Source organism: Larimichthys crocea, chromosome II (genome assembly GCF_000972845.2).
Source record: "Larimichthys crocea isolate SSNF chromosome II, L_crocea_2.0, whole genome shotgun sequence".
Lineage (NCBI taxonomy): Eukaryota > Metazoa > Chordata > Actinopteri > Sciaenidae > Larimichthys > Larimichthys crocea.
In genome coordinates this window covers 11849074-11861848 of record NC_040012.1, presented here as the reverse complement: position 1 = coordinate 11861848, position 12775 = coordinate 11849074, and the positions used below count along the sequence as shown (strand labels likewise).

General features: G+C 41.0%; 1 protein-coding gene across 5 annotated transcripts in view; it reads right to left on the bottom strand.

Moving 5' to 3' along the window:
- cacna1eb (calcium channel, voltage-dependent, R type, alpha 1E subunit b) overlaps positions 1–12775 on the bottom strand; it is a 55878-nt gene that overhangs the window by 20636 nt on the left and 22467 nt on the right. For all 5 annotated transcript variants that reach the window (XM_027291260.1, XM_027291246.1, XM_027291250.1 and 2 more), the window contains 15 exons: positions 9868–9971; positions 8940–9098; positions 7370–7560; positions 7182–7285; positions 6983–7098; positions 5509–5562; positions 4462–4542; positions 4130–4339; positions 3910–4022; positions 2642–2754; positions 2378–2509; positions 1996–2065; positions 1471–1588; positions 670–737; positions 344–411 (listed from right to left, as the gene is read on the bottom strand). In XM_027291260.1, the coding sequence (XP_027147061.1) occupies positions 344–411; positions 670–737; positions 1471–1588; positions 1996–2065; positions 2378–2509; positions 2642–2754; positions 3910–4022; positions 4130–4339; positions 4462–4542; positions 5509–5562; positions 6983–7098; positions 7182–7285; positions 7370–7560; positions 8940–9098; positions 9868–9971 (1701 nt within the window). The remainder of the gene's footprint in view (positions 1–343; positions 412–669; positions 738–1470; positions 1589–1995; positions 2066–2377; positions 2510–2641; positions 2755–3909; positions 4023–4129; positions 4340–4461; positions 4543–5508; positions 5563–6982; positions 7099–7181; positions 7286–7369; positions 7561–8939; positions 9099–9867; positions 9972–12775) is intronic.

Here is a 12775-nt window from a genome sequence, read left to right as displayed (position 1 = left end):
CAGAGAGTCCACAATCAATGACATGGACATCTTCGCTTCAGTAACAGAAGGAGCATGATGATAAAAATTTAGGACCACCACCAGTTCTCCCACAGCATCCATACTGTATCTTAAGTAAGTCTTATTGGATTCCACTACTTGTATCTTCTGCAAAAAGACAAAACAATTTAAAGATTTGTGGCAAATTTTTTGGCCCAATCTGAGTGGTCTTAGTTGCTCAAGAGGAGATCTGATGTGAGAAACAGTCATGCACGGACAGCTTAAGAGCTACTTAAGAGCTGTGAATGCTCTGGGTATCTCATCCTAGAACGATAATTTTGTTTGCTGTTGAACAATGACTTACTCAGATATCAGGCCGTCTCTGCCTCTGGCATATCTCTGGTTGAAGAACTCCTCTTCCTCCTCTTCATCCTAATAAAGACAAAATGGATAAACACATTTAATAAACTGTAACATCACAGCTGCATTCATCTATTAAAAAGGTCCAGTGTGTAAGATTTATGGGATTTATGTTTAACTGCCTTTTTATTAGATTCACCTGAAAACAAGAATTGTTCCATAACTACACCATGAGATGTCACTATCCTATATACTGCTCCTTTAAATTATTACACTTTAAAAATTTACACTACATACATGATTGCTCTATATTTTCAGTACAGTACAAACCTTTGTCAGTTCCTGTGCATTGGCCAGATTATCCACAGCGATGGCCAAGAAGACGTTCAGCAGTGTGTCTGTCATGAAGGCAGTTAAGAACAAACACTCTCCCCTTCATGAATGTATATCGATGATAAAGATTTTAATTCTGAAATTCAAGTTTCATTTGCTGGCTCTTTGGGGCTTTCAATCACATCTCTCGGTCTTCTACAGCCAGGAGAGATGGGTCAAGTATCGCTATATGATGTGGGTATGGAGCGTCAGACACATGGTCGTAAACATCGTCTCTGTTCATTTGACGTCAGATATGAATGCCCCTTCCAGATATGGCTGTCCACTGACTCCTGGTGTTCGATGACCTTTGACCCCAGTCCCAGTGATCTCCTTTAATTAATTAACACACTAAACCAAAGTGTAAAGATGTTAATTATGGCACTGTTTCTTGGCTAGAACCAGATAATGTGATATAAGGTATAAATAAGTGAACTTAAGAGATGCTGAAACGTGGATCTTGTTACTTTTAGACTAACCTTGGCTATTAGTTTCCCCCTGAATATGTGTATGTTGTAAAATGCTGAAGATTTTCCATATAAAACATGTAATCATTGTATATTATATAGTGCAATGATTAAAGTAGCAACACTATGGTAATGACTATTACTGCAGTAAAATTTTGAATATGGAACTTTTACTTGTGATATTTTTACACTGTGGTATTACTACTCTTACTCAGGATCTGTTAATATACATTTTTATACTCTACTGTATATCAGAGCTCTCTGACCACTTTTGAAAAGTCAATAAGGATACAATTTCCAAACAGGGTGAGCACGATGAAGTAGATCGATGACCACATGCCATACTGCACTCCGCCCTGCGAGCGAATCCCATTATACATCACCTCGTTCCAGTCCTCACCAGTCAGAATCTGCAACCAAATGCACAGAATATTTAGCATGAATAATTACATTGCTCATATTTGATTCAAGAGAGCATTAGCCTAAAAATATACGGGAGACGTATTCCCTGTCTGCAAAACCAGTTCAAGATGTGGTATTAAAAACGGCGAGATCAGTAATTACTATGTGCACTGATCAAAACACTCTTTCACAGTACGGTTGGTTTTGTAGCAGATCTGATGTGGATTCGTTCACGTTTCACTTGTCTGATATTCATGTGCGCATATGTGTGCATGGATGTGTGGGATGATAGCGGAGGCAGGGGGTGGAGAGCGAGTGAGCAGAGTTGTTTAATCTGCGCCTGGGGTGAGAAATATCCCAGGGTGCAATGTGTCATGGAGAGCAGGCAGAACGAGGGGATCTGTGGGAGCCAAACCTGAAACACTGTCATGATGGCAGCTGGAAATGTGTCAAAGTTGGTGGGAGTGTAATCTTCAAAGATGAACCTAGAGGGAAGGCAGATAGAAAGCAGGGTCAGATATGACCAAGGAAGAATAAGAGGAGGAAGAAATGGAGGAGGAGGATGCAGAGCTATTTTCATCCGGACATGTAATTTCCTCTCCTCTTTATCATAGAAGCCATTGAAAGAAACTGCTGTTCCGTTTGCAGGGCGTAGCTACCGCTTCAAAACTGCGGCGTGATCAGATATGTAGGTTAAAATGTTCTGTGAAAATCAGCCCCACGGATCCAGAACAGAGACGAAAGTTGTCCTCGATTACAGAGAAGCGAGGATGTCAGTTTTGACAGGCTTTACTCACCTCCCTCCAAAAAGCTGCATTCCCAGCAGAGCAAACACCACAATGAAGAGAAAGAGAAGAAAAAGCAGACTGATGATGGACTTCATGGAGCTCATGAGGGACACAACCAGGTTCCTGAGAGAGGCCCAGTATCTGAGAGAAAGAAATCACAGACTGTTTGCCTTTTTGAACAGAGCTCTGTAAGAATATATGTGCAAATATACTACAGGCCTAATTTAGCTGAAATGCTTTTTTTCATGTGAACAGTCTTGTTGTCCCACTTACTTGGTGATCTTAAAAATTCTCAGAAGTCTCAGCGCCCTCAGTACACTGATCCCAAACGACATGCCAGGTCTGAAGAAGCCCCAAACCACCTCAAAGATGCTGCCGACAATGACCTGCAAAACACAACAGTGATCGCGATAAAAACATATTGTGATCTGAAGTGCATGAATCTGTGTGGTACAGTTATTGGTCTTAAACCTTTGTGGCCAAATTCAGCATCCTGTAGGGCTGAAAGATCACAGCTGATCAAGCTTCTGTTGTGGCCTTTTTTTAAACTGCTTGTTTGACAGCTGAAAAACGATGTAATATCACACCTCAAACTCGAACCGTTAAAACGATATTATGTAACTTTTCTACCAGAAAATGATGGTGCATCTGCCATTCTCACTCTGTATGTCACTTTGTGGTGAGCGTATAATCTTACACGAGACGTACGTAATGCTTATAGAGTACTGGGGGAGCGTTAGTGTTTGCACCGTAGACGTTTTGGACCACTCGGAAGAGTGCATGCGCACAGGGAGTGACACCGGAGTGAGCACCAGACCCGGAGCTGGGAAACGTGCCTGTGCTTAGTCTCTTGCAGATGCAAAGACACCAAGGAAGGCATTGACGGAGGAAGCCAAGAAGTGAAAAAGAGGGAGTGACTGAGCAAGAGGCTATCAGACAAGAGTAAATCTGGGACTGACGTGGCAAGAGCTTTGAGAAATAAAAGGCTGAAAGACAGCCGAGCTGGGCTTCTTGCTGTTCGACTAGTAAATAATATAAGCCGGCTGCTATGTCTTGTGTTGTTGCACTTGCTTGATGTTTGGCTGTTGGCAAAGTTCGATTTGCTAGTTCATTGTAATCACAAGTAATGTAATCATAACAAATACACGTGTACAACTGTCCATATTTACGACAGTGGTATAACACTCTGATGTTGAATGTTGCTTTGAATCTTAATTACTCACGGCTCAATCAGAAGGTTTTATACCATCTGGCAACTTCTTCTGTCCTATTTTCAAAACTGGATTAATCCCCAATAATCTTTACAATGTAAAGTGCCTGCCCCTTTTTATCTTTAATTTTCACTTAATATTAGAGGGTATTTATGTATGTGGTGGCCCTAGGCTTGTGTTAATGTTTGTATGTTCTTTATTATTCGTGAGAATGGCTTACTGTACCTGCTGATTTATAAAATTCCTAACTGTTCTATTAAGTTTAGAGTCTGTTTTTCTATTCATTTCTACCATAATATGGAGTAGAGGAGAAGAAATGAAGGACCTCACCCCACAGTCGAAGCAGTTGAAAGATGAATGGAAGTAGAGCCGTAAACCCAGACCGTATATTTTCAAAAACATCTCAGCCAAAAACAGCCCGAGGAAAACAAACTCTGCATAGTCTAGAGATGAGGAAATAAACAAAAAAAATCCATTAGACAAAGAAGAAAAAGAACACATTCATCAGATATGACCTGAATTAGTTTTTAAATCAAAGAAAAAAGCCCACAGAGGAAGATGGTCAGCCAGTCGGGCTGGTTGTGGTGGACGATGGCCACACAGATGGTGTTGAGAGCCACAAGACTGAGCACCATCAAGTAGAAAGTGTCCGTCTTCACCATGCGGCGGATGGAGATGCGTAACATGCGCTCTTTACGTCGCAGGTAGGCAGCGGGGCCACGGCGGCCGCTGCGGAAGTTCATCCTCGATCGGGACATGCCTGAGAGAGACAGAGCACAGAAGTTCAACCATAAGAAGACAGAAAGGTGAGAAAGTGGGAACATGTAGGCGAAATATACAAACTAAACCGAACAGACTGAAATGTTAAAGTCCTTTACTCACTGGCTGTAGACGTGTCTGTAAACTTTTCGTCCCCTGGTGCTCCTCTCCGTGCACCCGTCTTCTTACTCGCTCTCTTTAGCACTGAAAATGTTTCACAAAAACGTATTACAACTTTGAATTTTCTGATTTCAAAAGGATAAAAAGGAAAAAAAGAAACTTAAAGTTCACCTTAACAGTCCGTGGCCACTTGAGAGGCTGCGATTGTGGTGTGTTTAATTTGTGGTTAAGCTCGTATCTTTTGCGTACATGTTTGTTATGGCTTTAGTCAGAGGTGAGCTGAAAAGTTTAATGACATAAAAGAAGAATTTCTCGCGCAGGATAAATCTGTGATGGGTTTTAAAAAACTTATTTTGCAGCTGATGCCTGAATTAATGAATAATCAACACTCGCACCAGCTTCTTACTCATCAATTTCACCATTTATTAGTGTAGTTTATAACTTTAATTTAATTTTACTGCCTGTTTTATAATGAGAAACACAAATTAAAGTTGAAAAATATAAGTAGGGAGACTGCTGGTCTGATTTATATATATATATTTTATCTCTCTATCCAACTTCTCTGAGAAAAAACAACATTTACAAACCAATCTGACCTGGGAAAAATCTCCTGAACAACTCACAACATTTCCTGTTTTATTAGACTGACTTTCTTTGTGTATAGGAGTTGATAATTAATATTACAGCACTTTTAATAAGACCGAACTCAACGTGCATCCTCCCTTGTCAGATTACTGTTGTGATCTCTTTACATAGAAGTGACTCATGAGACCGACATGTTAAATTGCCAACATGTTTATGTAATGGAGTGCATGTCTGAAAGGGGCTTTAGCTTCGCCGCTGAGACTTAACTGCTAAAACAAGCATTAGTATTGTTGCTATGGTTACCTGCAGCTTGCACAATGGTTGACAATGGTTAAACTGTTGACCGGAACGAGGTCTGACATGTTTTGATGTACAGATAAACAGATAGCCATTAATCTGAGTCCATTATATAACACGTAATAATGTAATGTAATTAAGTGTAGTGTGCGGTGTGTTTAAACTCACCATCTAACGGCGATCTCCCTGAACTTTTATTCTCCTCTGCGAGCATTACCTCCTCTGTAACACAATAAAACTGGAGGTTATGCACAGACTTATTCGTTTTCATTTATGCACAGTTCACAAATCATCAGATGTGGAAACATACAGTGTTTCAGGCTCGTATTCTTTAGGATGTCTGCAAACATTTACAGGAAGTGAGGCCAAACTGATGTAAACGTGTGCTTTGAAAGGCCAGAATGACCTTCTTTAGAGAAAGAGCTCTTACATCCTACCAATATCTCTCTCCCTCTTCCCACACTCACCCACATCCACGCACACATAAATATGCACTGCAGCTCTCTCTCTCTCTCTCTCTCTCTCTCACACACACACACACACACACACACACACACATGCATGTAAACACACACACGAATTTAAGTCAGTGAGTCAGTATCACCTTTTTCTCACCCTCTACTTGCGTGGGAGACTAGCAATGTAGATTGCCATTACAGCACTCTGCGCGTGTGTGTGTGTGTGTGTGTGTGTGTGTGTGTGTGTATTTGTGCAGCTACTCTACTGTAGGTCCAAACTCTGTCTGTAGCAAAGGGATCGCTTTATAAAATCACCTGGAAAAAAAGACTGACCATGTAGCTGTTAAATGACTGTAATCGTACAGTTCATCTGTTCATCTTAATTCACATAAATGACTAACGGTGAACTTTGTCCTGAAGTTGAAGGAATAGTTTGACACTTTGGGAAATGCGTGAGAGTTAAATAAGAACATTGATACTAATGGATGCGTGTATTCTCCAGATCCACAACCCCCAATATCTAAACCAAAATTGAAAGAAATTCACTGGTTAGTGGACTATACTTATGTAGCGCCTTTCTAGTCTTCTGACCGCTTAAAGCACTTTTACACTACATATCTCATTCACCCATTCACACACATTCATACACTGACGGCATTAGATGCCATGCAAGGTGCCAACTGCTCATCAGTTTTTAGAAGCTAACCATTCATACGCACTCACACACCGATGGCGCAGCCTTCAGGAGCAGTTTGGGGTTCAGTATCTTGCCCAAGGACACTTCGACATGGGGGTCTCACTGGCACATCAGTCTTCACAAAAAAATACTGATGGGTTCTGCACTTTGGGTCATGGGGATTCCCGCTCCCCTCTCGTGCCTCTAGTGGCCGGACCTGGGGCTTGCCCCACTGCCACCACACACTGTGCTTGTAGGCTAGTTGTTAATTATTAGGTGATTAATCCATCCCCCCCAATTACCCTGACTACTGACACACAGGACACACACACAAACACAGACACATACATGTGCATACAAAGGTTTTAAATGCTTTTGATTCATCATTACATTGTGCTTTCTATTGTGTTTTTATGAATGAATTTAAGCCTCAACTTTACTGTAGGCTCCATGTAACTAAACAACAGATGTGTGTCTGCAGATGTGAGGTTGTTCTGCTGCCCAGTACCTGCCCTGTCTATCCAGGCTCGGTAGCCGTTCAGTTCTCGTTCCACCTGCTGCTGGCGGCGTAGCTTCATGAAGGCCCGCCTGTTCTCCACCCTCTCCCTCTCCTTGGCAAATTCTCTGGAGAGGGAGGCATTAAAAAACTGGCATCATGACACAGACAGAAGCACGAATGTTAGACACGTAGGAAGAGTCCCACTCACCCCGACAGGACACCCAACACCAGGTTCAGCACAAAGAAAGAGCCAATAATGATGAGAGGAATGAAGTATATCCAGTTCCATGTGGGACCCAAGGCATCGTTAGTCTGTAATCCATAACATGAATTCATTATTACACACGTGCGACAACTGTGTGATGTTTTGTGGTTGAACTGAACTCTTGAGCTCACATTATATAGAACGGCTGTCCATCCCTCCATGGTAATACACTGGAAGACGGTGAGTACAGCAAACAGGATGTTGTCGAACTGCGTGATGCCGTCGTTGGGTCCGATCCAGGTGTCGTTGCAGTCGTACCTCTCTGGACACTTCCTCACTCCACAGGCGAATGCCAACTCGGAAGAGTCAACAGTCTCATTTTCTACAAAGAGAAAAAGAATATAGTTAGTTATGCTCTTTTCTTGATGGATATATATCTGGGCAGCAGCGTGCTGACTTTCCTGTAGCTACTATTGATGAATTAATAGTATTTAACTGTTGTAAATCAAACACAACGATATTCAACAATTCACACTCCAGTCATATCCTTTTCCAACCATCCATTTTATGCTGAAACCATAACGTGTCCTTTAACACAGATTAAACAAACCAGATATAGTGTTTATTCATGAACTTTAGAGGTCCTGGTACACCCTCCTCCCTGTTTGCAGTCTTTATGCTAAGCTAACTGGTTGCTTACTTTAACTTCATATTGAATAAATGTATTTCCAAATTATTTCTCCAAAATATAAAAACTATTCCCGCTTCTGCTGTTGAAATGTTGCTTTAAGGAAACACTTAAATGCTCGTTGCTGAACAACTAAATAAGCACTTGTGCAGGATGTAATGGCACTAAGTGGTGAAGTTGCTGATTGCGCCCAACTGAACACCACTGTCAGCATTTGACAACCTGGACGACCACACCTATATCTAGAGAACATTGCAGACTCTGTGGAAGAGGACGTGCAGCATCTGCAGATATAAAATACTAATTTTAAGGTAACACAAGCATAATGATTCTTACTTTCAGGTGATAATACACCCAGAAAACATGGTTACGATATATAAAATATATTATATGTTATGCAATATTCCATTTCAGCCATATTCTGTAAAATTGGTGTAAACATTTTGTGGAAAAAAAATATTTTTTCACGATATTATTATTCAAAGGAGATTATTTTTTATATGTCTTAAAACTATTCTGGAGGGGATCTTAGATGTAAATATCTTTTAATGCTCTAAATACTATGAAGTTATTCAGGTTTTATATCTCAATCCATCTTTGAGTTGTGTTCGGCGATGACAGTAAATGCTGTGGTGTGGTGCGTGATTAGAGAGTAGTTGTTGACTAATTGAGCAGTAGCTAAATCAGCCAGCAACAAGTCTAATAATACCTCTGAGCTCGCTGATACTGTAATCTATGAAAGCCACGGGTTCTCAAACAAAGATGTTGACACCCTCTGTTTGAGAACAATGGGTAAACCACACATTTGATGTACCTGCTGATAAAGTCGATAACAAATAAGACACAAACAGATGACAACAACCTTTTAAAAGGCACTGATACTGTTGGCAAAGGCGATAAAGACAAAATTTATACTTATATGAACTAAAACTTTGCTAAAACACTCAAGTCAAGACCAAATGCAAAGCTCTCTTGTGTCCAACTATTTACTTTCACACTGAACTTAACATAAAACAAAATTACATGTGGTAGAGTATGTGTGTAGAGACTTCTTAGCGCTGTGTGAAACATACCGAGGATGTCGACAGATGGCAGGCAGGTGTGGTGAAGCTTCCCACTGTAGAACTCCAGACCGATGATGGCGAACATGAGGATGGCGAAGAACAAGAGAAGGCCGATCTGAAGCAGCGGGATCATCGCCTTCATGATGGACTTCAGCACAATCTGCAGGCCTTAAAGTATTCACAAAGGAAAAGATATCGCTTTCAAGAACAATCTTTTTTTTTTGTCAGTTCTACCTTATTTGCTTGTTGGCTCCCGCTTGGAATTGTACGTGAAGTGAACACAAATATGAGTTTGTATCGTCACGGTGAGTTGAACAAAACAGAATGCAGTCTTACTCTAAATGTGGTAATTAGCTGTCAAGCAGGGAAAACTGCTAACACTTACTAGTCACTTTAACGCCAGGATTTTATTTTTGCACTGACTGACTAGAAGCACTTTCAATCTCGTTGTACCTGTGACAATGACAATAAAGATCTATTCTATGTTCTAAAAACTGTAATACACATGCTTTTCATGTCACTCAACATGTTTCTACATGTCTAAACTGTTTTTCGCAGGTTCGGAATGAACAAAAGTGCCAGTGAGCAGCTTCTGAATGTGGCAAATACACAGTTGGGTTTGAAAGTGTTATTAACCACCCAGCCAAATTTGAATGATCTTTTCACATTTTTCTAGCATCTATTTTCCCATAACCCTTAAATCTGGGCTACACAGGGTTTGAATAGCCAACCTCATAAAGTAGAGAGATTTAGTTTGTTGGTTTGGTTTGTGCAACAGCGGATACTTCTGTATTTTTCTGAATATTTTGTGATGAACTTGTTTTGACATACTGACATTCTGACAAAGTCCTACATGGCCTAATCATTTGTTATTTGCAATAATACACCAGCTTGGTTGACCTTACAGCACAGGATTAGAGGTCAGTAACAGACTCACTAGGGATCCCCGAGACGAGTTTGAGAGGTCTCAGGACTCGCACGGCCCTCAGGGTCCGAAGGTCCACTGGGATGTTCATGTGGGCACCAGCAGTGGCCAAGATCCTAATAGACAAGACACAAACACACATTATGTGCATAGTATACTGGATTCAGAGATATTTTCCACTGTTACACTGCTATTTTGTTAAGACAGTTAAATGAATAGCTATTACTTGTGATGGCCTTAAAAGGAAAAAAAGACATTCGGGTTAAAATAGAGGAAATGCAACCGGGACATATAAAAACATAAAAATAAACATCCATTAGTAGCTGGTACAAAGCCCGTCTTCCCTTTCTTGCGATTAATGTTTTTTGCCTGTGGTGTCTGACAAATTTAATGACAAAAATAGGTAAAAGGCAGCAAATGGATGTAACTCAAGGACAGTTTTGGAGAGGAGTCGTTTTAAAGGAAGGTGGAAGAAAAAAAAAATACTGATTCGATGCTATGCAGCGGTACAGTATATCCATTTAGTGTAGCAGACTTGTATGGTGAGAGACAAAGAATGCACAGCCACATACACCTGGCAGGCATTTCTACTCACATCTGCCCACGCACACATTGATGTCCCTCCACCTACACATAAACACTGAAAAACAGCATCAGGAGCAAACCAACATTCAATCTCTAAGCCAACGTATACCAGAAATTACATCTGAGTGTTTTCTGTGCAAGTGGCAAAAGCAGGCTCTGGGTTATATTTTTTTTAATTAGGTAAATATACTGTTTAAACATACAATACACAAGGGCTGCAATACCCCTGCCAAAAACATGTTCATTTGGCTACATTTCACTACTCAAGTCAGTATCAACCAAGCCAATTTGATGACCTGTAATCATTAATGCTTTCATTGATGACAGGGTCATTATCCACTGCTAATTTGCTAAGTAATGTTCTAACTGAGCTGTGAAAATTATCCCAGAAATCCTAATTATTTTCCAGATCTGTCTCTCTCTCTCACTGTGTTACAGTCAAAGATACAAATACACAAACTCATAAAATCTTTGGCCGGTGTTAGGAAGTGTGGGGGAGAGTATATATTTGTGTGTGTGTGTGTGTGTGTGTGTGTGTGTGTGTGTGTGTGTGTGTGTGTGTGTGTGTGTGTGTGTGTGTGTACAAGGGGTAGAAAGCACATGGCAGAAACTCAAGTGTAAGCCCACGCAGAATCTCTCTTGAAAGCAGTGGGAGGGAGAGAGGCCGAATGAGTGAGTGAATGAGTGAGGCCACGTTTGCACTACTGCGGATAAACCTGAAAACTCTGTTCAAAGTGGTGAAAGCTGATCGCCCATACCACCGTGTTCATAATGTGCAGGAGTGTCCTGTGGTTAGAGATTATCTAAAAAAAAAAGGATTACATCACAGTGTGTTTATTTTCTTTCCATGCAAAAATGTAAGTTGGCATCTTTAAATTTGAGCGATTAATGCTGGAGAGTGTTTTCACAAAAGTATGAGTAGTACTCCATATTACAGAAAAATGCCCAAACACCTCAATTAGACTCACAACGGCAGACGGTGTATGTTTTTGAGCTGAATTACAGTACAGTAAATCAGCACAGAGATGTGCTTATATACACTACATATCTCTTTCACCCATTCATACACTGATGGCACTGGCTGCCATGCAAAAGGAGCAAACTCGTCATCAGTTTATTTTAGGAGGTAACTATTTATACACGTTCACATTCAGGAGCAATTTGAGGTTCAGCATCTTGCCCAAGGACACTTTGACGTGCAGACTGGAGAAGCCAGGGATCAAAATGCTGATCAGCTGACGAGCAGACAACCTGCTCTACCTCCCGAGCTGCAGAGCAGGAGGCCTGTGTGAGTAAAGGAAGCAGGATTACATCAGTAGGAAGAATGCAATATCACTAGACCAAGTTTCAGCTCGCTTCTCTGGGGAAAACTGATCAGATGTTCATCACAATTGAAGTTATTAGCAGAGTTTCAGGAGCAGGACCACACCTGAACTTACAAGGTTCCTATAAATACCCACCTACCCCTCTCCTCCTCTTTTGCTCTCGTATTCTGCACCCATCCTGCCCACCCCATTTCTTTCTCCTGTCTCTTTCTCTCATTCCTACTTTCCATAGGATCCTGAGAGGGCCGGCCCGCCCGGGTGCTACCCCATCGAAGCTTCCCCACAACGCAACAAGAGACCAAAGAAGTACAAGAGCTCACGGTTCACTCACAGTCTTTTCATGTTGTTAACAAATGTTGTCCTCGCTAGTGAAAAAGTAAAAAACAAAATTCTTTTATGTGGCGCTAATGAGGATACTAAACAATTTATTACTTCTGTGCCGTTATAAGCCGTAATTGGGTTTAAAGTGTGCATGAAAATGTAGTGAGTGAGTGAGTGAGTGAGTGAGTGAGTGAGTGAGTGAGTGAGTCAGACAAAGAGATGACACAGCGAGAGACAGAGCGGGAGCAGAGGAGTGGGAGTCTGTGGAAATAGCCTTCAAACCAAACACGCTGAACAAAGGCATGCAGCAATACAGCTCCTTCAAGGCTTCACTTTGAGCAACAACAATAATTCAGCGGAGGCTCCTTCAAAATTAAAGTAAATATTCAGTCTGCTTGTGGTAGCTCATGAATCATCCCCACAAACACAGTGGCCGTTTTCTTTTGTTTAATTTAGAAATTGCTTTTCCTGCAGAAACAAAACTCACCGACACCATCAGTAATCATGCAAACCGACATTTCTGTAGCCTTTCAGCATCCAAAATCATACATATATTCATACAGTTTAGACGCAGTGTGGACGAATTGTTGTTGGATACATTTTAAAATTAGGTGGGATGACAGTGAGCAGTCATAAACTGGTTTAAATGATTTAATATGGAGTTCCACAGGGTTTAATTCTTGGTCCTG